This window comes from Palaemon carinicauda, chromosome 9 (assembly GCF_036898095.1).
Source record: "Palaemon carinicauda isolate YSFRI2023 chromosome 9, ASM3689809v2, whole genome shotgun sequence".
Classification (NCBI taxonomy): Eukaryota; Metazoa; Arthropoda; class Malacostraca; order Decapoda; family Palaemonidae; genus Palaemon; species Palaemon carinicauda.
In genome coordinates this window covers 140,566,476-140,588,834 of record NC_090733.1, presented here as the reverse complement: position 1 = coordinate 140,588,834, position 22,359 = coordinate 140,566,476, and the positions used below count along the sequence as shown (strand labels likewise).

The 22,359-nt window shown below is 40.1% G+C and overlaps 1 protein-coding gene across 3 annotated transcripts in view; it reads right to left on the bottom strand.

Moving 5' to 3' along the window:
• The window catches only part of rempA (intraflagellar transport protein rempA), a 116,642-nt gene that overhangs the window by 42,838 nt on the left and 51,445 nt on the right, over window positions 1–22,359 (bottom strand). For all 3 annotated transcript variants that reach the window (XM_068380529.1, XM_068380528.1, XM_068380527.1), the window contains 6 exons: window positions 17,331–17,550; window positions 14,665–14,949; window positions 14,048–14,213; window positions 13,176–13,325; window positions 4,443–4,597; window positions 3,639–3,816 (listed from right to left, as the gene is read on the bottom strand). In XM_068380529.1, coding sequence (XP_068236630.1) covers window positions 3,639–3,816; window positions 4,443–4,597; window positions 13,176–13,325; window positions 14,048–14,213; window positions 14,665–14,949; window positions 17,331–17,550 — 1,154 coding nt within the window. The remainder of the gene's footprint in view (window positions 1–3,638; window positions 3,817–4,442; window positions 4,598–13,175; window positions 13,326–14,047; window positions 14,214–14,664; window positions 14,950–17,330; window positions 17,551–22,359) is intronic.

The window sequence follows — 22,359 nt, the reverse complement described above, 5'->3', positions numbered from 1 at the left end:
GAAGCGGAACCATTTACCCTCCCTGGAAGCATGTTATGCTTAAATTAAAGTCCATAGGAGGCTAAGCAGCTTAAGGCTCCTCTCCAAATAACAGAGTCCTCAAGGGAATATCAGAAGGAGGGAGAACAGCACTTTCTCATCTACAGGAACCATATCCGAGAAAAGCTAGGTTCTCTCAGTGAGGGTTTCACTGGTGCAAAAGCAGCAGACCAGAAGGCAACATTATGAAACTGCTTGACAGTCTGTGAACTGTCAAAAACTGAACTGTCAACCACAACAGGAGCGTGAGGACATACAGCACTGGTGTATAAGTAGCAGACCAGAAGGCAACGTCATGATAACTGTTTGACAGTCTGTGAGTTGGCAACAACCTAAGTTGTGTGGGGAAGCCTCAACTCCTGACTGACTAGTTTGCTGCGGGCGAGTGGCGGTAACCACAGTGTGTTGCGAAGGCTGACACACCGTGTCAAAACACGGCAGCTTGTGGTAGCTCACGCACGGCAACGGAGTGCTCTGTGTGTGGGAGTCATCATACATCTGGCAGGGTTGACTGTGCATGGGTGGAGGAGCTCTCACAACAAGAGTGTGAGAGCAGGAAGCCATGCCGGGCGCACAACCGTGGGAGGTGTAGGCCCACGGGTGCATCGTCAACCTTCTCCGCAGTCGGAGTGTGGGAGCTGGCAACAACAAAAGCAGAGTGCTGGAGCGTGGGAGGGGCTGCGGTGGGTTGCGGAGCATGCCGCATGGGTTGCGGAGAATGCCGCATAGAGCTGGAACCCGGCAGCTCTACAGCACCTTCCCACTGCTGATGCGGTAGCTCACGCATGTCAACGGATGGTGCAGCAAGAACATGCGTCTGGCAGGGTGGATTGCGCATCGGAGGTGGAGCTCTCACAGGTGGAGTGTGGGAGCAGGCAACCGCAGTATCTGCTGAGCGCACAACCTCGGCGGGTTGTAGGTTAACAGGTGCATTGTCAACCTTCCAGCACGATACTCCTGCATGAAGGAGCAAGCTGAGACTGTATAGTCTGCAGCATGGACTACTAGGGTCTATGAAAGACAAAAACAAACGGAGCTACTGTCCGTTGTGACTGAGGGTCTAAAACAGCTGGTGCGGCAACAGACGGAGTTACTGCCTGTTGCGGTACCACTTTGCCTCTCTTGGGAGGTGTGCAGTTGTCGTACTGCAGCGAGTCCGAACTGACCCAGTGGCTACACCTAGGCCGTTGGACTTGCGCGGAAGGGACCGACTTGCACTTAAAAGCTGCAAGATTTGGTCCATGGTTTCTGCGAGAAACCTCTTCCGCAGACGAGGAATAAATGGGCTCTCTCGTCTTTGTGTGGGTGGGGTGATCACGTCGGCAACGTGTGTAGATACACCCGAAACCACGGAGGGAAACGTTTGTTCGTCGATCAAGACCTGTGGAACCCATAAGTCCTTCGACATTACTTCTCCCCTGGGCTTGGGAGCTTGTAAGAGGTATCGGACAAGGTGAACAACTGGCACGAACAAACGAACCCTCGAACGCAACACTGTAACACTTTGCGCATATCACTTTATCACTTTTGATTTTCTGTTTGCACTTATTTCACTGAACTCGAAACTTTAAGTGGTTTGTACCTGAAACACGCAATCCTATCCTTCATTAAAAGGTAGTAATTGCGAAAACAGTTTTACAATGTAACAGAAAAACATAATGAAAGATAAAGAATTCAGTGGCTGGAAAAGAGACTAAACACTAGATCAAATAAACTACGTTTAAAATCTCTCACCGCATAAAGCCTGGGAATAAGAATAAAACTCTAGAAACGTTTTACCTTCTTCCCCTATAGCGACTAGGGAGAAGAGTAAAAAACGAGAACAACGTTACCCGCTTGAACGAAACGTTTATCCTCCTCTCTCTCCCTCCGTCTCTATCTCTCTCTCTCTCTCTCTTGACTTAGAACCTGAGAGATGAGCCCAATTATATATCGTTAAAACATATTATTTGTTAAAGGAAAAAAACTGAAAGGTTTCCCAAATAAAAAGTTCCTTTATTAGAATTAAAACCATTTAAGCTAAGAAAGAATGAACGAAACGCTAGAATCGGTTTACTCTTACTGCAACGTGAAACCGTGAAATACTCTCTCTCTATCGTAACGATAGAGCGCAAGTTGAACGTTCTGAACGTCAACAACTGCGGAGACTAAACTAAACGTTAGTTCAACTTTGAAAACAGTACGAGACTATCAAAGAAATTCTTTCAAAAACATTAAAATTAAAATAGCATAAATTCTTAACAGGAAAAACGATATGACGGGCTCAATGTTAATTAACTTCGGTTCCAAGTAAGGACCGCCTACTATTAGGAAAGGTCGCATAAAAACAAACATAAAAATTAATCTTTATAAGTTTATAATAAATGGAAAGTTAATCGAAGAGGCCTATAAATGGCGGAGAGATATAAAATAAATCTATAACTTTGTTAAGCAAAATTACCAAAAACCTAAACACACTTCCGTCTAAGGGAAGGGTGGGTCATTAAAAGTGAAAGAGAGTCCATACTCTCTTCGTCACCATAATTAAATCTATCCAAAACGAGTTCAAGTTTTGAAATGAAGATAAAACTCCTGCATAGCGAAAGCTCAAAACTGGAATAGTGTACTTCACCAAAAAGTTGTGAAAACAAATCCAGTTAGGGACGGCGTATTAGTAGGTCTTGCCGGTGGCACGACAGAGGAAAAATTGAGTTCTTGTTGACAAGAAGTACTTGAGTACCTACTCACAGATGGCGCTGTTGTGTACACCCCCACCTGTATAGCGATCGCTGGCGTATCCCGACCGTAGATTTCTGTCGGGCAACAGAGTTGACAGCTACATGATCATCGGGTAAGATTAATATTGAAAAAACCAAGATATAGAAACTCGAAACCAACCATAAAGAGCAATATAATTATACTGTAGAAGGTCCTCAAGCTACAAACTTAATAGGTTCCAAGAAGCTGTTTAGAATTCAAATTATTTAAAAGTCAAATTTTGTTAAATTTTGGGTAAGGTGGCCTAACCTGGCTCCCATGCCTATGATTTTTAGCTACAAAAGTCAACAAATAGTCCTGTTTCATATGAAATAAATATCAGATTATTTCAAATGTAGTTTTGCTTACTGTATTAACCCTTTTACCACCAATGGACGTACTGGTACGTTTCACAAAACTCATCCCTTTACCCCCTTGGACATACTGGTACGTCCTTGCAAAAAACTGCTATTTACATTTTTTTGGCATATTTTTTATATTTTTATAAGAAACCTCAGGCATTTTCCAAAAGAATGATACCAGCCTGATCCTCTCTATGACAAAAATTAAGGCTGTTACAGCAATTTAAAAATATATATATTGCAAAATGTGCTTGGGAACGCGTGGGGGTTAAGGGTTGGAAAGTTCCAAATAGCCTGGGGGTAAAAGGGTTAAATGATACATTGCTTTATGGCAGTATTTCTTTGATACAATATCCAAGTTGTATTTCACTTGGATTTGTGTTTGTATTAGAATGTTTTAAGTTGAAGACCTTCTGTACAAACAGTAGAAAACCAACTATATTTTAATTACAGTACACCAAAAACTTTAAAATTGAAAAGCAAGTCACCATCTGAACTTACATGCAACCCAAGCTGAAGAGCAAGCATGGCTACTCTAGCATCTAACTGCGGCTCCTTCATCGCGTGACGAAGAGCCCTAGCACCCCTTGCGTGACCCATGTTACCAAGGCACAGGGCAGCCACATCTAATCGCTTTGTTTTGACGCACATCTTGGCCATATTTTCCCAAACTGTCTCACTGACGGATAATAGAGAATGTTTTAATGCCCCAAGTATTTGCCAGTAGTGATAGATTATGGAGTAGACTTGAAAACCATTGATGCAAAACTACCCAAAGTAGTAAAATTAAAACCCCATAACTAAAAGGAAATGTATATAACTAAAAGGAAATGTATATAGCACACCTAGATACCATATTATTCTATGTTTTACATATACGATGAATTAATTTACATTGTATGCATCAAGAATATTCATATAACAAATAACAAGTTGGAATTTATGTAGTATACTTAAATTCAGAGATACTGTAGCCCTAGTGTAAAACAACTGATGATAATAAAAAACCTTTATAATCTTAATAAGACTTGACGAAAAATTCAGATATTTATCTAGAAATAACAAGAATTTCAGTAAAAAGAGAAAAGTTGATCAATCGACAGTCTAATACTGTAAATATTAAAGATCTACGTTGTTATCTTAGAATGAAAGACTATCAGGTAATTTTGCTCCAAAAATACATGTAGCCACATACAGAAATGTATTTAGCCACATGCAATACTCTACAACTGGCATTATCTCTATTCAATACATTACGAGAGGGTAACAAAGAAAATAAAATACAAATCAATAAAAATACAGTACCTTTTGATGGCTTTGATTGACTTGAAAGCATCATCCATATTTCCAATGGACAAGAAAAATGAAAAATTCAACATGGCATCCTTAGTTGGTTTATCACAGCTCTCCAGGCCAACAAAGTCTCTCATGACTTTCTGAGTCACAGCACTCTTCTCATTCTGAAAAGAGAACATCTTTATAGCAACCTTACATAACCACAATACTTGATATTTATCTAAATTATCATACCCTTCATCTATTGACCATTAGAAAAGCTATCCCATCAGTAAAGGTTGATATAAATTTCTAAGAACAAACCTAAGTAATACAATACGAGACTTAGCAATATTACTCCACTAGCTAAATTTAATATTGAATAGATACTAAATAGTTTACAAAAGACTGCAATTTCTTCACTTAAAATATCTCTAAAAACTTTACTCTCAAATTACATGCACAAATTGAAAGGGAAAACTGATTAAATTTGACAATCAAGTATTATTTACATTGCACCTTGTGTGAAATAGCTACAATCATCCTGTTTCCATCACCTAGCAGTCTTTGAAATATTTAATTTACTCTAATTTTCAATTTTCCTTTAAGTCCAAGCCATTTAGGAAAAAACTTAATGTAGAAGCCCAGTTTGAAGACCTCATTAACATAATTTATATTAAATTACTTTAACACTACAAATAACTGATGAAAAATAAAAGGCATAACCAATACAGCTGGGGGCCAATGGGATGCTGTAAAGAGTATGGATTATAATGTACCCCTCAAGTTCCACTAAGCTGTAATCCAAGACTCAATTTTTTTTTTTAACTTTCGATTATATCCTGAAAATGTTATTTTTATTAATAAAATAAATTTTTGAATATACTTACCCGATAATCATGTAGCTGTCAACTCCGTTGCCCGACAGAATTCTATGGAGGGATACGCCAGCTATCACAATACTAGAAGGGGGTGTATTTACCAGCGCCACCTGTGGCCAGGTACTCAAGTACTTCTTGTTGACACCTCCTCAATTATTCCTCGGTCCACTGGTTCTCTATGGGGAGGAAGGGAGGGTCGATTAAATCATGATTATCGGGTAAGTATATTCAAAAATTTATTTTATTAATAAAAATAACATTTTTCAATATTAAACTTACCCGATAATCATGTAGCTGATTCACACCCAGGGGGGTGGGTGAAAACCAGTGTACAAGATTAAAGGATAGCTAAGTATCCCATATTTCATATAATCAGTTATCCACAATAACAATGAAATAATAAGTACCTGGTAAGGAAGTCGACTTGAACCGTTACTCTGCCTTTAATAAGATCGTCTTCCTTACTGAGCGCAGCGTTCCTCTTGGGAGGCTGAATCAACTCAAAGGTGCTAAAGTATACAGGGCTGCAACCCATACTAAAGGACCTCATCACAACCTTTAACCTTGGCGCTTCTCAAGAAAGAATTGACCACCCGCCAAATCAACAAGGATGTGGAAGGCTTCTTAGCCGACCGTACAACCCATAAAAAGTATTCAAGAGAAAGGTTAAAAAGTTATGGGATTATGGGAATGTAGTGGCTGAGCCCTCGCCTACTACTGCATTCGTTGCTACGAATAGACCCAGGGTGTAGCAGTACTCGTAAAGAGACTGGACATCTTTGAGATAGAATGATGCGAACACTGACTTGTTTCTCCAATAGGTTGCATCCATAACACTCTGCAGAGAACGGTTCTGTTTGAAGGCCACTGAAGTAGCCACAGCTCTCACTTCATGTGTCCTTACCTTCAGCAAAGCAAGGTCTTCTTCCTTCAGATGAGAATTTGCTTCTCTAATCAGAAGCCTGATGTAGTAAGAAACTGAGTTCTTAGACATTGGTAGAGAAGGCTTCTTGATAGCACACCATAAGGCTTCTGATTGTCCTCGTAATGGTTTTGACCTTTAGATAGTACTTAAGAGCTCTAACTGGGCAAAGTACTCTCTCCAGTTCGTTCCCCACCATGTTGGAAAGGCTTGGGATCTCGAACGACTTAGGCCAAGGACGGGAAGGAAGCTCGTTTTTAGCCAAAAAACCGAGCTGTAAGGAACATGTAGCCGTTTCAGATGTGAAACCTATGTTCCTGCTGAAGGCGTGGATCTCACTTACTCTTTTACCTGTTGCTAAGCACACGAGGAAAAGAGTTTTTTAATGTGAGGTCCTTAAAAGAGGCTGATTGGAGCGGTTCAAATCCTGATGACATTAGGAACCTTAGGACCACGTCTAGATTCCAGCCTGGAGTGGACAACCGACGTTCCTTTGAGGTCTCAAAAGACCTAAGGAGGTCCTGTAGATCTTTGTTGGAGGAAAGATCCAAGCCTCTGTGGCGGAAAACCGCTGCCAACAAACTTCTGTAACCCTTGATCGTAGGAGCTGATAGGGAGCTTACGTTCCTTAGATGTAACAGGAAGTCAGCAATCTGGGTTACATTGGTACTGGTTGAGGAAAACTGCATTGGCCTTGCACCAGCTTCGGAAGACTTCCCATAAAGACTGATAGACTCTGAGAGTGGATGTCGTCCTTGCTCTGGCAATCGCTCTGGCTGCCTCCTTCGAAAAGCCTCTAGCTCTTGAGAGTCTTTCGATAGTCTGAAGGCAGTCAGACGAAGAGCGTGGAGGTTGGGAGTACCTTCTTTACGTGAGGTTGACGCAGAAGGTCCACTCTAGGAGGAAGAGTCCTGGGAACGTCGACCAGCCATTGCAGTACCTCAGTGAAACATTCTCTCGCGGGCCAGAGGGGAGCAACCAACGTCAGCCGTGTCCCTTTGTGAGAGGCGAACTTCTGAAGTACCCTGTTGACAATCTTGAACGGCGGGAATGCATACAGGTTGAGATGGGACCAATCCAGCAGAAAGGCATCCACGCGAACTGCTGCTGGGTCTGGAATCGGAGAACAATACAAGAGGAGCCTCTTGGTCATCGAGGTAGCGAATAGATCTATGGTTGGCTGATCCCACATGGCCCAAAGTCTGCTGCAAACATTCTTGTGAAGGGTCCACTCTGTGGGGAAGACCTGACCCTTCCGGCTGAGGCGATCTGCCATGACATTCATATCGCCCTGAATGAGCCTCGTTACCAGCGTGAGCTTTCGATCTTTTGACCAAATGAGGAGGTCCCTTGCGATCTCGAACAACTTCCTCGAATGAGTCCCTCCCTGCTTGGAGATGTAAGCCAAGGCTGTGGTGTAGTCGGAGTTCACCTCCACCACCTTGTTAAGCTGGAGGGACTTGAAGTTTATCAAGGCCAAATGAACTGCCAACAACTCCTTGCAATAGATGTGAAGTGTCCTTTGCTCCTGATTCCATGTTCCCGAGCATTCCTGTCCGTCCAGTGTCGCACCCCAGCCCGTGTCCGATGCGTCCGAGAAGAGACGGTGGTCGGAGGACTGAACAGCCAATGGTAGACCTTCCTTGAGAAGAATGCTGTTCTTCCACCACGTTAGAGTAGACCTCATCTCTTCGGAAACAGGAACTGAGCCCGTCTCTAGCGTCATGTCCTTTATCCAGTGAGCAGCTAGATGATACTGAAGGGGGCGGAGGTGGAGTCTCCCTAACTCGATGAACAGGGCCAGCGATGAAAGTGTCCCTGTTAGACTCATCCACTGCCTGACTAAGCATCGGTTCCTTCTCAGCATGCTCTGGATGCATTCTAGGGCTTGGAAGATCCTTGGGGCCGACGGACAAGTCCGAAAAGCTCGACTCTGAAGATCCATACCCAAGGAGACAATGGTCTGGGATGGAACGAGCTGAGACTCCTCAAAATTGACCAGGAGGCCCAGTTCCTTGGTCAGATCCATAGTCCATTTGAAAATCTCCAGACAGCGACGACTTGAGGGAGCTCTTAAAAGCCAGTCGTCTGACGGAGCCGGACACAAGATCATGATACTGCTGCACAGTCTGTAAACTGTCAATCATGGGCAAGCGAGGAAGTACAGTGACAACCCGATTCTGTCTAGACTGTCTGGGTCGTACAGACAACTCCTTAACGGGTTGCTGAGGTTGCCCACTGCGTCACAACAAGTCCCTTCTGTTGGTTGTTGAACGTCTTCCCCGTGACACATTGACTCCGTAAACAAAAAATCCTCTAACAAGGACTAAGCTTGGACTGCATGTCATGCAACACAGCTCAAGGTCTATGGGAGCAGGTGTGGTAACAGACGGGATTAGCGGCTGAAGTGTAACCATTACCTTCCCTGTAAGCATGTTATGCTTAAATAAAAGTCCATAAGAGGTTATGCAGCTAAAGGCTCCCTCCAAATGACAGAGTCCTCAAGGGAATATCAGAAGGAGGGAGAAAAGAACTTTCTCATCTACAGGGACCTTATCCTAGAAAAGCTAAGTTCTCTGAGTGAGGGTTCACTGGTGCAAAGCAGCAGACTAGAAGGCAACGTTATGAAACTGCTTGACAGTCTAGTGAGTTGGCAACAACCCAAGATGTGTTGAGAAGCATGCGGTAAGGTATGCAGAGCATGATGTATGCAGAGTATGCTGTATGCAGAGCATGCTGAATGCAGAGCATGCTGTATGCAGAGCATGTTGTATGCAGAGCATGCTGTATGCAGAGCATGCTGAATGCTGAGCATGTAGGAAGTAGAGCCTGCTGTAAGCAGAGCCTGCTGAAAGGAAAGCAGAGCGTGTGCATGGCGTTTAACATTTCTCAGAAATTCCATGACCAGTGCTAGAGTGCTTAATGCATGCTTGCATGGGGTTTAAACCATGGTATGCTGAACAGCAGAGTCAGAACGAGCTGGAACAACAACAGAGGTTTCCTCAACTTGAGGGAAAACCTGAGGTTCAGACTGCATAGGCTGAACAACAGACGGAGCAGAAGGCAGGTGCAAGGGTGAAGGAGGTTGACTCCTAGCAAGAGTTGCACCCAAGGATTGTACCAGCTGAGCGGAGGACGGAGGCGGAGTAGTCCGTTCCTGTTCCTGAGAGATGAGTGGAGCATGAGAAGGTTGAGGCTGCGCAGAACAAGGTAAAGTTCTAGCAAGCTGAGGCTCCTGAGGCGCAAGTGCATGGTGTAGATGAGCTTGCCTAGATGAGGGTTGAACTCGGTGCAGCGCTGGTTGAGCAGACAGACTCACGGAGGGGAGAGGTTGTTGTACCCCAACCGAGAGTTGCACCACTGGAGGAGCAGCAAGGGGAGGAGGAGGAAGAGTGTAACTCTCCTGATCCCAAAGCAAGGGTTGCCTTAAAGAAGGCTGAGGCTGAACAACACTGTGAACAGCAAACTCCGAAAGTGGTTCAACATCGTACGCCTGGCAGATGGAGCTGCGACTGGGTGCAGCGAGTGCAGGCGGGTGCAGCACAGGCTGAACGGGTGCAGGAGGTTGGTGCACCACCGGTGCAGGCGGGTGCAGCATAGGCTGAACGGGTGCAGGAGGTTGGTGCACCACCGGTGCAGGCGGGTGCAGCACAGGCTGAACGGGTGCAGGAGGTTGGTGCACCACCGGTGCAGGCGGGTGCAGCACAGGCTGAACGGGTGCAGGAGGTTGGTGCACCACAGGTGCAGGAGGTGCAACACTCTCAGCACGACACTCACGCATCAAGTCCGAAAGCTGTGCTTGCATGGACTGTAGTAGAGTCCACAACATCATACGCCTGGCAGATGGTACTGTGATCAGGCGGAGCGAGTGTAGGAGGAGGGAGTGTAGGCGGAGGCGGTGGAGCAACACTCTCAGCCCGACACTCACTCATCAAGTCCGAAAACTGTGCTTGCATGGACTGTAGTAGAGTTCACAACATCGTACGCCTGGCAGATGGTGCTGCGACCAGGCGGAGCAGGTGCAGGCTGGGCGAGCACAGGTGCAGCGAGAACAGGTGGAGGGAGTGCAGGCGGTGCAACACTCTCAGCCCGACACTCATGCATCAAGACCGAAAGTTGTGACTGTATGGACTGCAGTAGAGTTAACTTGGGGTCGGCAGACACTAAGTTCTGCTGAGGTAAAGCCTTAACAGCAGAGATCTGTTGTGGCAGAACCTTACTCCTCTAAGTCGGAGTGTAATCAACTGATGACTTAGGAGAGTCAGAGCTAACCCAACGACTGCATTCGGGTTGTGAACTTTAACTTCGTACGTCTGGCATAGGTCTGGACTTAACGTTTAAGAAGTCTTGAGACCTGAGACCAGCGTTACTCTGCCTTTATTTTCTCCCCTAATCTCTTCTGCAGACGAGCAAAATAAGGGCTCAATCGTCTGCGGGTGGGAGTGACGGTCTCGGTAAGACACGCCCACAACCACCGAGAATACTTCTGTGCGCCGATCAAGGCCTGCTGAACCCTTATGCCCTTCGACATTGCTTCTCCCCTGGGCTTGGGAGCTTGCAAGAGGTCCCGGACTGGGAGGACGACTGGCGCGCACAAAAGTACCCTCACGCACTAATCACTTATCACTTTGATTTCTGTTTGCACTTATTTCACTGAACTCGAAACTTAAGTGGTTTGTACCTGAAATACGCAATTCTATCCTTTCTCAAAGTTAGTAATTGCGAAAACAGAATTACAATGTAACAGAAAAATCTAATGAAAGATAAATCAGTGGTTGGAAAGAGACTAAACACTAGATCACTCTAGAAACGTTTAGTTTCTTCCCCTAAAGAGACTAGGGAGAAGAGCAAAAATCGATAATGACGTTACTCGTACGCCTGGCAGGCTTGAATGAAACGTTTATCCTCTTTCTCCCTCCGTCTCTATCTCTCTCTCTCTCTCTCTCTCTCTCTCTCTCTCTCTTGACTTAGAACCTGAGAGAAGAGCCCAATCATATATATCGTAAAAAACATATTATTGTTAAAGGAAAAAACTGAAAAGTTCCTTTATTAGGATCAAAACCATTAAGTTAAGAAAGAATGAACAAAACGCTAGACACGGTTACTCTTACTGCAACGTGAAACCGTGAACATTCTTTCTCTATCGTAACGATAGAGTGCAAGTTGAACGTTCTGAACGTCAACAACTGCAGAGACAAAACAAAACGTTAGTTCAGCTTTGAAAACAGTACGAGACTGTCAAAGAAAATCTTTCAAACTCTGTGGCGGAAATAGCATAATATGTTAACAGGTAAAACCGAAATGACGGGCTCAAAGTTTATTAACTTCGGTAAAAGACCGCCTACTATTAGGAAGGTCGAATATAAACAAATATAAAAATTAATTTTAATGAGTTTATAATAAAAGGAAGTTAATCGAAGAGGCCTATAAGAGGCGGAGAGATATAAAATAAATCTATAACTTTGTTAAGCAAAATTAAGAAAGAGAGTCTATACTCTCTTAGACACCAACACTTCCGTCTAAGGGAAGGGTTGGCCATTGAAAGGTGAACGAGAGTTCATACTCTCTCGTCACCAAAATTAATCAAATTAATTCCAAAAGCTAACTAAGCTAATATAGAAGTTTTCCAGTAAAGCGACAGCCGAAATCAAAGAGAAATACTTCACCAAAGTCGTGAAAACTCCAAGAACATAAGCGTATCCCAGAACGTCTTGCCGGAAGCACGACAGAGGAATAATTGAGGAGGTGTCAACAAGAAGTACTTGAGTACCTGGCCACAGGTGGCGCTGGTAAATACACCCCCTTCTAGTATTGTGATAGCTGGCGTATCCCTCCATAGAATTCTGTCGGGCAACGGAGTTGACAGCTACATGATTATCGGGTAAGTTTAATATTGAAAAAGGAAAATTTAACTGCTATCTGAATTATATTCTGTAATACAATTTTGTGGAAAAAAAAAAATCAACAAAAGCTGTATTTTTTCTGCCTGCAGTATCATGACTGGGCTGAGTTCAAGAATTAAAATGATAGATATTTAGGACATTTATAATACTTATATAAATGTACAGTATAATGAACCAGTTATCACACATTGACTGACACCACTAGCAGAGGTAAAACAGAAATTATTAATTACTTTGTTATCAATAAAACTAAAAATTAATGTTCTGGACATGACATGAGAAGACAAAAATTCTTTCATACACTATGCTGATTTCTTTTACCTCTTGTTAAATCTATCCCATAGCAAAGTGAACTTTACCAACTTCACTGGATAAAAATTGTTGTTGAATGAAACTTTCAGCATAATAGCTTGATAAAACATCAGAATTACTTAACAAAATTGCACAATTTTTCACAAATCTGTTTTCTCATTTTCATTTCACTCATTAGCTATACTGGCTTCAAAACCTACGATTAAAATTCTCCATTACTTATTATGCCCTACTATACCTCTCTAGAGATTAAAGTCATTTGAAACATAAAATAACAGGTTTAATAGAAAAACCCCTCTCTATTTCATCATCCAAACAAGCAATACTAAAGGATTTCAAAACAATATATACGTCTGCAGTTTCACAATTTGCTTCAAAAGGCAAAAGATCTTAAAATACTGTACTTTCTTTCTCATAAATTTTTCTCATCACAGACTAGAGACCAGCTACCGAAGTTACGCTATCAATGCAAATGATTGGCTCCCATTATAACCAGCAACTGCAGCCTGTTCCTCAATTTTGGGACCACAGTCTTAGATGTGCATATTTTTTTCTGTAACTTAGGAATGATCACTGAGTAATGAGGTTTCATTTCAGAACTTTTGTCTTTGAAAAGTCTTAAAATTATTTACTACAGTCTAAAAGCATCATGACCTTTTAGACTTTTAGGAGGATTCTCCCCAACACCTTTTAGACTTTTAGGAGGATTCTTCCCAACACAAACGCAGAAACTATTAAAACTAACCTTTAAGTCAGCATCATGAGTCTTGAGAAGGTAGAAGAAAGGAACTTGTACTCCAAGAAGACGCGAGTAAGTAGGACTAAGCGGAAAAACATCCTGAACGATTGTTCCATGATCAGCACTTACAAACAAGGACACTAACATAACAGCAGGCTGAAATAAACAAAAATACATCCAATTTACAACAAATATCATTTGTTAGAATGCCCATCTCAACTTGTATAGGTACTATATAAAGTGTCTTGATTATTTTGATAAATACTGGTTTGGGTTAGTAATGCAATTATTGTGTAATCTTGCAATAAAAATTGTTTTCATGAATAAAAGCTTGTCTATATGTGTGATAATTTTAATAACTGCATTAACATAAGTTTCTAAAATTCATTTGTATCATTTCATGTATTTAAATTTGTCCTTTATTAGTAAGAAGCTACAAAGGATGACCTTGTGTTCAAATGAGAAACAAGAGGAAGAGGTTGTAGAAAAATGCTTAGAAGATGAAAGATTGGAAAGGGAAGGAAACAACTGGAAAAAGATGCACGCGTTGATAATTAGAAGGTACAAAATAAAAAAGAGAAGAGGCAACGAGAATGCTTGTGGAAGCATACCATGATGGAGAACAGAATGAAAAAGGACAGACATCACCATCTAAACTGGACGGAAATACAGGCAGAAAACGTAAAAAGGGAAAAGTGTAGCGAGACATAATTTCCAATCTACCTACATAAATGGAAAACCTTAAAAATTTCACTAATAACAATGCTATACAGCATATCAAACTGAAACAAAACACAGAAGAAAGAAAACTTTGATGTTCATCTTTATAATGTATTACATTAAAAGACTTGAGGAAAATATGGTCACTTAATACTAACCCTCGCCTCTTCCTTATTATTATTATTTGACAGAAACCGTTCAGTTTTCTTTTTCTTGCTCTGTATAGCTTTGGCCTCGCACACCAACAGACGAGGGTCCTCAAGATCCCACATATGTGACATGACAAATCTTCCACTGATTTCCCTTGCCATTTCTTTTTTGGCTCTAAAATTTAAAATGTTTAAGTTAAGACAATATAAAAGTTATATGTACAGTATATACTGTACACATCTCTAAAATGTAAAATGTGTAAGTTAATGCAATATGAAAGTTATATGTACAGTATATACACAACTCTAAAATGTAAAATGTGTAAGTTAAGACAATATACATATTATATGCACAGTATATACACATCTCTAACATGTAATATATGTAAGTTAAGACAATATAAAATTATATGCACAGTATATACACATCTCTAACATGTAAAATATGTAAGTTAAGACAATATAAAATTATATGCACAGTATATACACATCTAAGTATAGAATATAACAAGCTTTAAATTTTCATTGTCAAGGTAGTACACAAAGAAATTAATAGAAAAAGTTTGAAAATTAGTAACATATTGCCATAACGAAGTCCAGCAAGATTTTGTCACTCTTAAAATTACCTGTCTTGGAGTCTTATGTCTTTGGAACTCGCACTTTCAGCAGAATTAGGAGGGGCCGATGTATCAACATCATCATCCTCTGCATGGCCAGAGGCAAAATTGAAGTAGGATATGTTGTCGTGTTCTACATCCCAAATGTAGAGTTTTGAGTCGGGAAGCAGAGAAGTCTGAGCAACAGCCACCGAGACCCTTGTGCCATTACAGTTACAGCGGGCAGAGATTATCTCGCCGAAGTCTTTGATGGCATCACTCATTTGTTTACCTTGAGTATGGGGTTTTGCTTCCCTGTAACAACAAATAATGTAACCTTAGAACAGTTTTCATAATGGACACTAATAGTACCAGTCCATCATAGATAGTTGGGCACCTCTGGTTCCAGACCTTTACCGGATTATACCTTTAACTCCCAAAAGGACGTACTGGTACGTTTCACAAAACTCATCCCTTTACCCCCATGGACATACCGGTACGTCCTTGCAAAAAACTGCTATTTATATTTTTTTTTGCATATTTTTGATAATTTTTTGAGAAACTTCAGGCATTTTCCAAGAGAATGAGACCAACTTGACCTCTCTATGACAAAAATTTAAAAAAATATACTGTAAAATGTGCTTGAAAAAACATAACCCCTGGGGGTTAAGGGTTGGAAAGTTCCAAATAGCCTGGGGGTAAAAGGGTTAACCATTTTGCCAGATTACGGGATGTCATCTTGTAATAAACCTAAGACTGGCTAAAAATGCACATCTTTATGCAAGTGACTTGCTAATTGTACATATCCTGCACCTATTAAGAGTACCATCTGACTGATAGAAACTTAGACGGTATCGAATGTCCATTGCCAGATTATCGATATGAAACATAGCGCTGTAAATATTACTATTGCTTAATATGATCTATGAGCAAGTTAGAAATGATTGGATCAAAATAAATATACATACATACATATACAGTAAATACAAAATCAAACAAAACAAGTACCTTCACTTAAATATCTAGTGTATTTGTACTATAGTTATATTGCCCTTCTTGATTCTCATAAGGTTTGCTGAAAGGATTTGCTTTAAATAAGTGGAAACTGTAATAACAAAAGAACATCAAGGTGGTTGTAGAGCTAAGCAGGAAGAGACTGGAAAGGAGTAACAAGTAAATGGGAGAAAGTAACGCAGTTTAGGTTAAAGGAATGTTTCGAGTATTATTGGTACAAGCTACTGTACAGTACATCAGACAACGTACACAATGAGAAGTCCCTTCTCTAAAAGTAGTTTTCATAATCAGTTATGTAACCAGACCACTAAAATTCTATTACCTTGAATTTGCACCCCCCAAAAAATAGTATAACACTTGCCACACCGCAAGGTGTAAAACCATCTATTAACTGATCACCAGAATTGACAGTTAAACAGGGGCCAAAACTAGCAATTTTTTTCCAAGAAATTAAACCAAAATTATACAATATCAACTGTTTCACCTTTTAAACTTTAAAAGATTTCTATTATTCTAAACAGAATGAGAACATTCACTAAAAATACTTAAAAGACAGAGAGTGAATTTGAAAAATAGTTTAAACTGCCTATGTCATAATTAAAAATGTCAACAGTAATTCATACAGAAAAAATACCAATATACAATAAAGATAAAAATTAGCATACTTAATAAAAATTGTAAAAATAATTTATCTTTAAAAGCTGAAAATACAGTTCCAAAAATTTCACCGGAAGAAAAAAGTTTAATGTTTCTTGTAAACAATAATCAACTACAAGGTCATACAAAAGTTACTGTAATATCTGCAATTCCTAACTTGAGAGCAATCATAAAATTCACCCTTTAAATGAATGGAAGTAAAAAAAAATTCCATAAATTTGACGCTTAATAAGATCTGGAGGGTAAAATAATTGCGATTAAACTTTATGAAATAGTTACAGTACCATTTCATGAGGCCAATTTGTGAAGAAGAGCAATAAGTACGGTATGCACATGATAGAAAATTTTTCATAATGCTATATAAACTTTTATTGCTTAACCATCTTCACGATCTAGACTACAGTATAAAATCTAAGAAGTAAACCGTTTAATGCTAAACATATTTTTCTATAACTAACATATTTACTTTTTTCTACAAGTGTGAACTACAAAGAGATGCTATAATTGCTTCATTGTCAGACTTAATAGTAATTTTTACTTAGAATTTATTGTGTGTGAAATTAACAGGCAAAATTTTGAATTCTCAACTCATAGGGTGAAATTGTTAGCACTCCAAAATCCTTAACTAGATGTGTACAACAAATGCTGTATATCTATGAACTATAAATATCTACATATAATCAAGTTTCGTGGACCTATTACAGATCCAGGAAATATTGTAATGTACATTACTTTCACTTTTAATATAGTATTCTTCATTCAAAGAATAGGTGCATATAAAATTCCCATTAAAACTCCATGTTACCACTTCATAATCTTGTATAATTCAGACAACTTTCTGGAATTATCTAGAGTTCACCTTACTTACAAGAATTTTACTCTTTATCTGCACTTTTTAAATGAAAAGAGCAACTCAAAGTTAAAATAAAAATTTCTAATGCATAAGGAAGCTTACAGAACCGGTTCTATTCCCCCTTTTTAACATCGCCATACACACTGCCTTAACTTGCATCAAAAGGTCTTACCTCCTTGACAAATCCCATAGTCTTATCATCCCTGTTATTGTTGCTGTAACAAGAAAGTTGCCACACACATCTAGCCCTATAGGTTGACCATCACCTTCCGAAAAAGTCAGGGTCTGTTTCACAGTTCCTTGTAAAGATCGAACCTGGATATTATTACCCTCGATAGCATAGACACTGCCTTCATGTAGAACTGCACTTTCAGATTCACATGGAAAAGACCCTGCAAAAAATATAGAAATGAGGAGCAATTATTCAGTGTAGAATACAATGCAAAGTCAACATTCTAATGAGAATCTACAATGTTAGCTTTGTATAGATCACATACACACAAATATAAAAAAATAAAATAAATAAAAAAAAAAGAAAAAAATAATAAAATTTATTTCTATAATCACCTGATTTTCATCTGGTTTCTTCTCCAGAACCATTCATTACCAATATTTCTCCTTAATATTTAAAAAGAAAAAAAATCCCAGTACCTTTCCTTTCAATACACACATGCCCCCAGTAAATTGATGAAACATAGCAGTTAATGGTAAGAGGGGAAGAGCTAAGGGCTATTACCCATCTCCTTGACCTAAGTCAAGTGAGAAAGACGGTGGGTATGTATAAGAACATCAAGCAAGTATAGAAATAACATTTTACTATGAATTATATTTATTTCTATGAAACTTCCTGATGTTCATAATGCCACACCAGACTCAAATTGTCCACATTGATGGAAACAAACCATTCTTGAAAAATGGGACTAGATTGTTTTTCTCAAGATATTTGAAATATTTGGAAAATACAGTAAGAAAATTATAACACTGAACTCAAAAAAGTTGAAAGACTGCACTGTCAGCAGTCAGTAAATATAGGTCCTAGAACCAAGTAATCTCTATGGGAAAGCCACGATTTTACAGGACAATGTTCAGCTAACATCAACATGGTACACCATTGAGCTGCCACAAAATCTCTATCCAAAGAAAGATTTAATGCAACAATCAAAGAGATTAGGCGTACTCCTAATATCCTGAACGTTAACCTTCAAGAGTTTCATAAGAACTGGATCCAATTCTTGGAGAGGTTCTGTGATCAAACTTTTACCTGCAAATGACATTGCACTTTAAGAATGAGGATGATTTGGAATTCTAATCCTACATACCAAATTGGGGACACTACCTACAATGTCTATTGTTTGTCCAAAACACTACCTCCAATGTTTAGTTTGTCCAAAACATACTGAATGGCTCTTACTGGACAAAGAAATCTATTTTCTGATGAAATGCTTACAACTATTTCCAAATCGAGGAACTGAAAAATAACTTTGCTCTGAAAGAAGGCAATAGAGACAAAATTATATGCTCCTTAAGCCTACCTTAAAAGTTAGTGCATGTAGTTTTTTATGCATTTTGCTGAAGCCAATACTCATAAGTCTGCCCTGAAACCTAGAAATGAAAGATTTTCTAATGGTTCAAAAGTAGAACCTTATAGATACTGTAAAAACACACAAATATAAAAAGTGACCTGATTACTGGAGGCCTTTTAGTACTAAAAGCCTTTAATAAATCATTTATAAAACCTGAAGTGGATAGATTTAATCCTAGATGCTTAGTACAGAACTATGCATAGATTTCTATTCTTTACTGGCTCAGATTGAAATTTTTTCATAAATAGACACCGTAAGAAATGTTTACATAATAATCCTAGCTAGTTCTAATCACTAATAGCTTCTCAGATAGTCACAATGAAAATAAGCACACCATTGTCTTTGATACAAAATAATGGTGCTCTGTACTGTCTATTAGAACCAATATCTACAGAGTACTGCAAAAACTCTAGGTTTTAATAATGCTATGGATAGTCTCCATGTGGTTAGATTAAGTACGATTGGGTTTGGAGGAATCGCCTTTGAAATAGGTTTCCCGGAAAGATTGGTTTGTACACCGACAATCATCACTGACAACAGAGGCCAGAGATATAGAACATTCCCCTCGTAGCCAGAATAAAGCTATTAGGAGTAATTTTGCTGTTTGAAGAGAGCCTGAACTTTTTCCACACCTGCTAAATCATGGAAAATTATAGGAATGTGCAAAACTCTACATTTATCCAGTATGTAACAGGGCATCTACAGTACATTCTATGTTATGGAATCCAAAACAGGAGAACAAAATTCTTTTCTTTGTTCAGTGATGTTGCAAACACTGTTTGAGGAAAGACCTTGCTCCAGCAACAGCATCTCTAGTGTACTTGCAAGGTTTTTAGTTTTGTTTATATCTTTTATTACTATTATCATTATTATTAACTACACTACTATGCCCCCTGTGGCCGCGGGGGCATATAAAAATTAGAATAGCGCCAACGTTATCCCTGTGTGTCGTAAGAGGCGACTAAAAGGGACGGGACGAGGGGACTGGGAACCCCCTCTCCTGTATAAAATTCCTATGAGACATCGACAAAGAGATGGAGCTGGGGGGAGAGTGACTGCTCCCCGCACTCTAGTTTTGGGGTGTTTGAATGTGCGTGGATGTAGTACGATAGAGAGTAAAAGATGTGAGATTGGAAGTATGTTTAGAAGTAGAAGGATGGATGTATTGGCCTTGTGTGAGACAAAGATGAAAGGAAAGGGTGAAGTGATGTTTGGTGAAATGTCTGGTAGAGTGTCTGGGATTGAAAGGGGAAGAGCGAGAGGGGGTGTGGCGTTATTGCTGAGTGAATGGATGACAGGTAAAGTAGTGGAATGGAAGGAGATATCATCTAGGTTAATGTGGGTAAGGGTTAGGTTGGGTAGGGAATGTTGGGCGTTTGTCAGTGCGTATGGGCCAGGTAGTGAGAAAAGTGAAGAAGAGCGGAATGAGATCTGGAATGAATTAACTAGGTGTGTAGAAGGACTGGGCAGAAGGAATTATGTAGTTGTCATGGGTGACTTAAATGCTAGAGTGGGCGCTGGAGAGGTAGAAGGTGTCACTGGGAACTATGGCGTACCAGGTGAAAATGAGAGTGGTGAGAGACTGGTAGATGTGTGTGTTGAACAAGAGATGGTAATAAGTGCTAGCTTTTTAAAAAAAAAGATAAAAATAAGTATACATGGGTAAGAGTGGCAAATGGAAGAGTAGTAGAAAGGGCATTAATGGATTATGTGTTGATAACTAAAAGAATGTTTGGAAGATTGAAAGACGTGCACGTGTTTAGGGGTATGGCTAACGGTATGTCTGATCATTTTTTGGTGGAAGGAAAATTAGTTGTAGCAAAAGAGTGGGGGAATAGAGTAGGTGGATGTAAAAGGGAGCTAGTGAGGGTTCGAGAGCTAATAAAACCGGGGGTAAAAAGTAAATATCAGGAAAGGTTGAAAATGGCATATGACGAGGTGAGAGTAAGAGAAACTGGTAATTTAGAGGAGGAGTGGAAGTTAGTAAAAGAAAATTTTGTTGGGATTGCAAGTGATGTATGTGGCAAGAAGGTTGTTGGAGGCAGCATGAGGAAGGGCAGTGAATGGTGGAATGAAGGAGTGAAGGTAAAAGTGGAAGAGAACAAGAGGGCTTTTGAAGAATGGCTGCAGAGTAATAGTACTGTATAGAGAAGTATGAAAAATATAGAGAGAAAATAGTGGAAGTAAAGCGCAAGGTACGTGAGGCAAAGAGGGCAGCTGACCTGAGGTGGGGTCAGGGATTGGGTCAGTCATATGAAGAGAATAAGAAGAAGTTTTGGAAAGAAGTGAAGAGAGTAAGGAAGGCTGGCGCAAGAATTGAAGAGACAGTGAAAGATGGAAATGGAAGGTTGTTAAAAGGAGAGGAGGCAAGGAAAAGGTGGGCGGAATATTTTGAAAGTTTGCTGAATGTTGAGGATAATAGGGAGGCAGATATAATTGCTGTTCCGGGTGTTGAGGTGCCAGTGATGGGAGATGAGAATGAGAGAGAGATTACAATAGAGGAAGTGAGGAGAGCACTAGATGTAACGACAGTAGGAAAAGCATCTGGTATGGATGGTGTGAAAGCTGAGATGTTGAAGGAAGGGGGTGTGACTGTACTTGAATGGTTGGTGAGATTGTTTAATATGTGTTTTGTGTTGTCAATGGTACCAGTAGATTGGGTTTGTGCATGTATTGTACCACTATATAAGGGTAAGGGAGATTTGCATGAGAGTTGTAATTCAAGAGGTATTAGTTTGTTGAGTGTAGTTGGAAAAGTGTAAGATAGAGTAATGATTAATAGAATTAAGGATAAAACAGAGAATGCAATCTTAGAAGTACAGGGTGGTTTTAGAAGAGGTAGGGGTTGTATGAATCAGATTTTTACAGTTAGGCAGATATGCGAGAAATATTTAGCAAAAGGTAAGGAGGTTATGTTGCGTTTATGGATCTGGAGAAAGCATATGATAGAGTTGATAGGGAAGCAATGTGAAATGTGATGAGGTTATATGGAGTTGGTGGAAGGTTGTTGCAAGCAGTGAAAAGTTTCTACAAAGGTAGTAAAGCTTGTGTTAGAATAGGAAATGAAGTGAGTGATTGGTTTCCGGTGAGAGTGGGGCTGAGACAGGGATGTGTGATGTCGCCGTGGTTGTTTAACTTGTATGTTGATGGATTGGTGAGAGAGGTGAATGCTCGAGTGCTTGGACGAGGATTAAAACTGGTAGGCGAGAATGACCATGAATGGGAGGTAAATCAGTTGTTGTTTGCGGATGATACTGTACTGGTAGCAGACACAGAAGAGAAGCTTGACCGACTAGTGACAGAATTTGGAAGGGTGTGTGAGAGAAGGAAGTTGAGAGTTAATGTGGGTAAGAGTAAGGTTATGAGATGTACGAGAAGGGAAGGTGGTGCAAGGTTGAATGTCATGTTGAATGTTGAGTTACTTGAGGAGGTGGATCAGTTTAAGTACTTGGGGTCTGTTGTTGCAGCAAATGGTGGAGTGGAAGCAGATGTACGTCAGAGAGTGAATGAAGGTTGCAAAGTGTTGGGGGCAGTTAAGGGAGTAGTAAAAAATAGAGGGTTGGGCATGAATGTAAAGAGAGTTCTATATGAGAAAGTGATTGTACCAACTGTGATGTA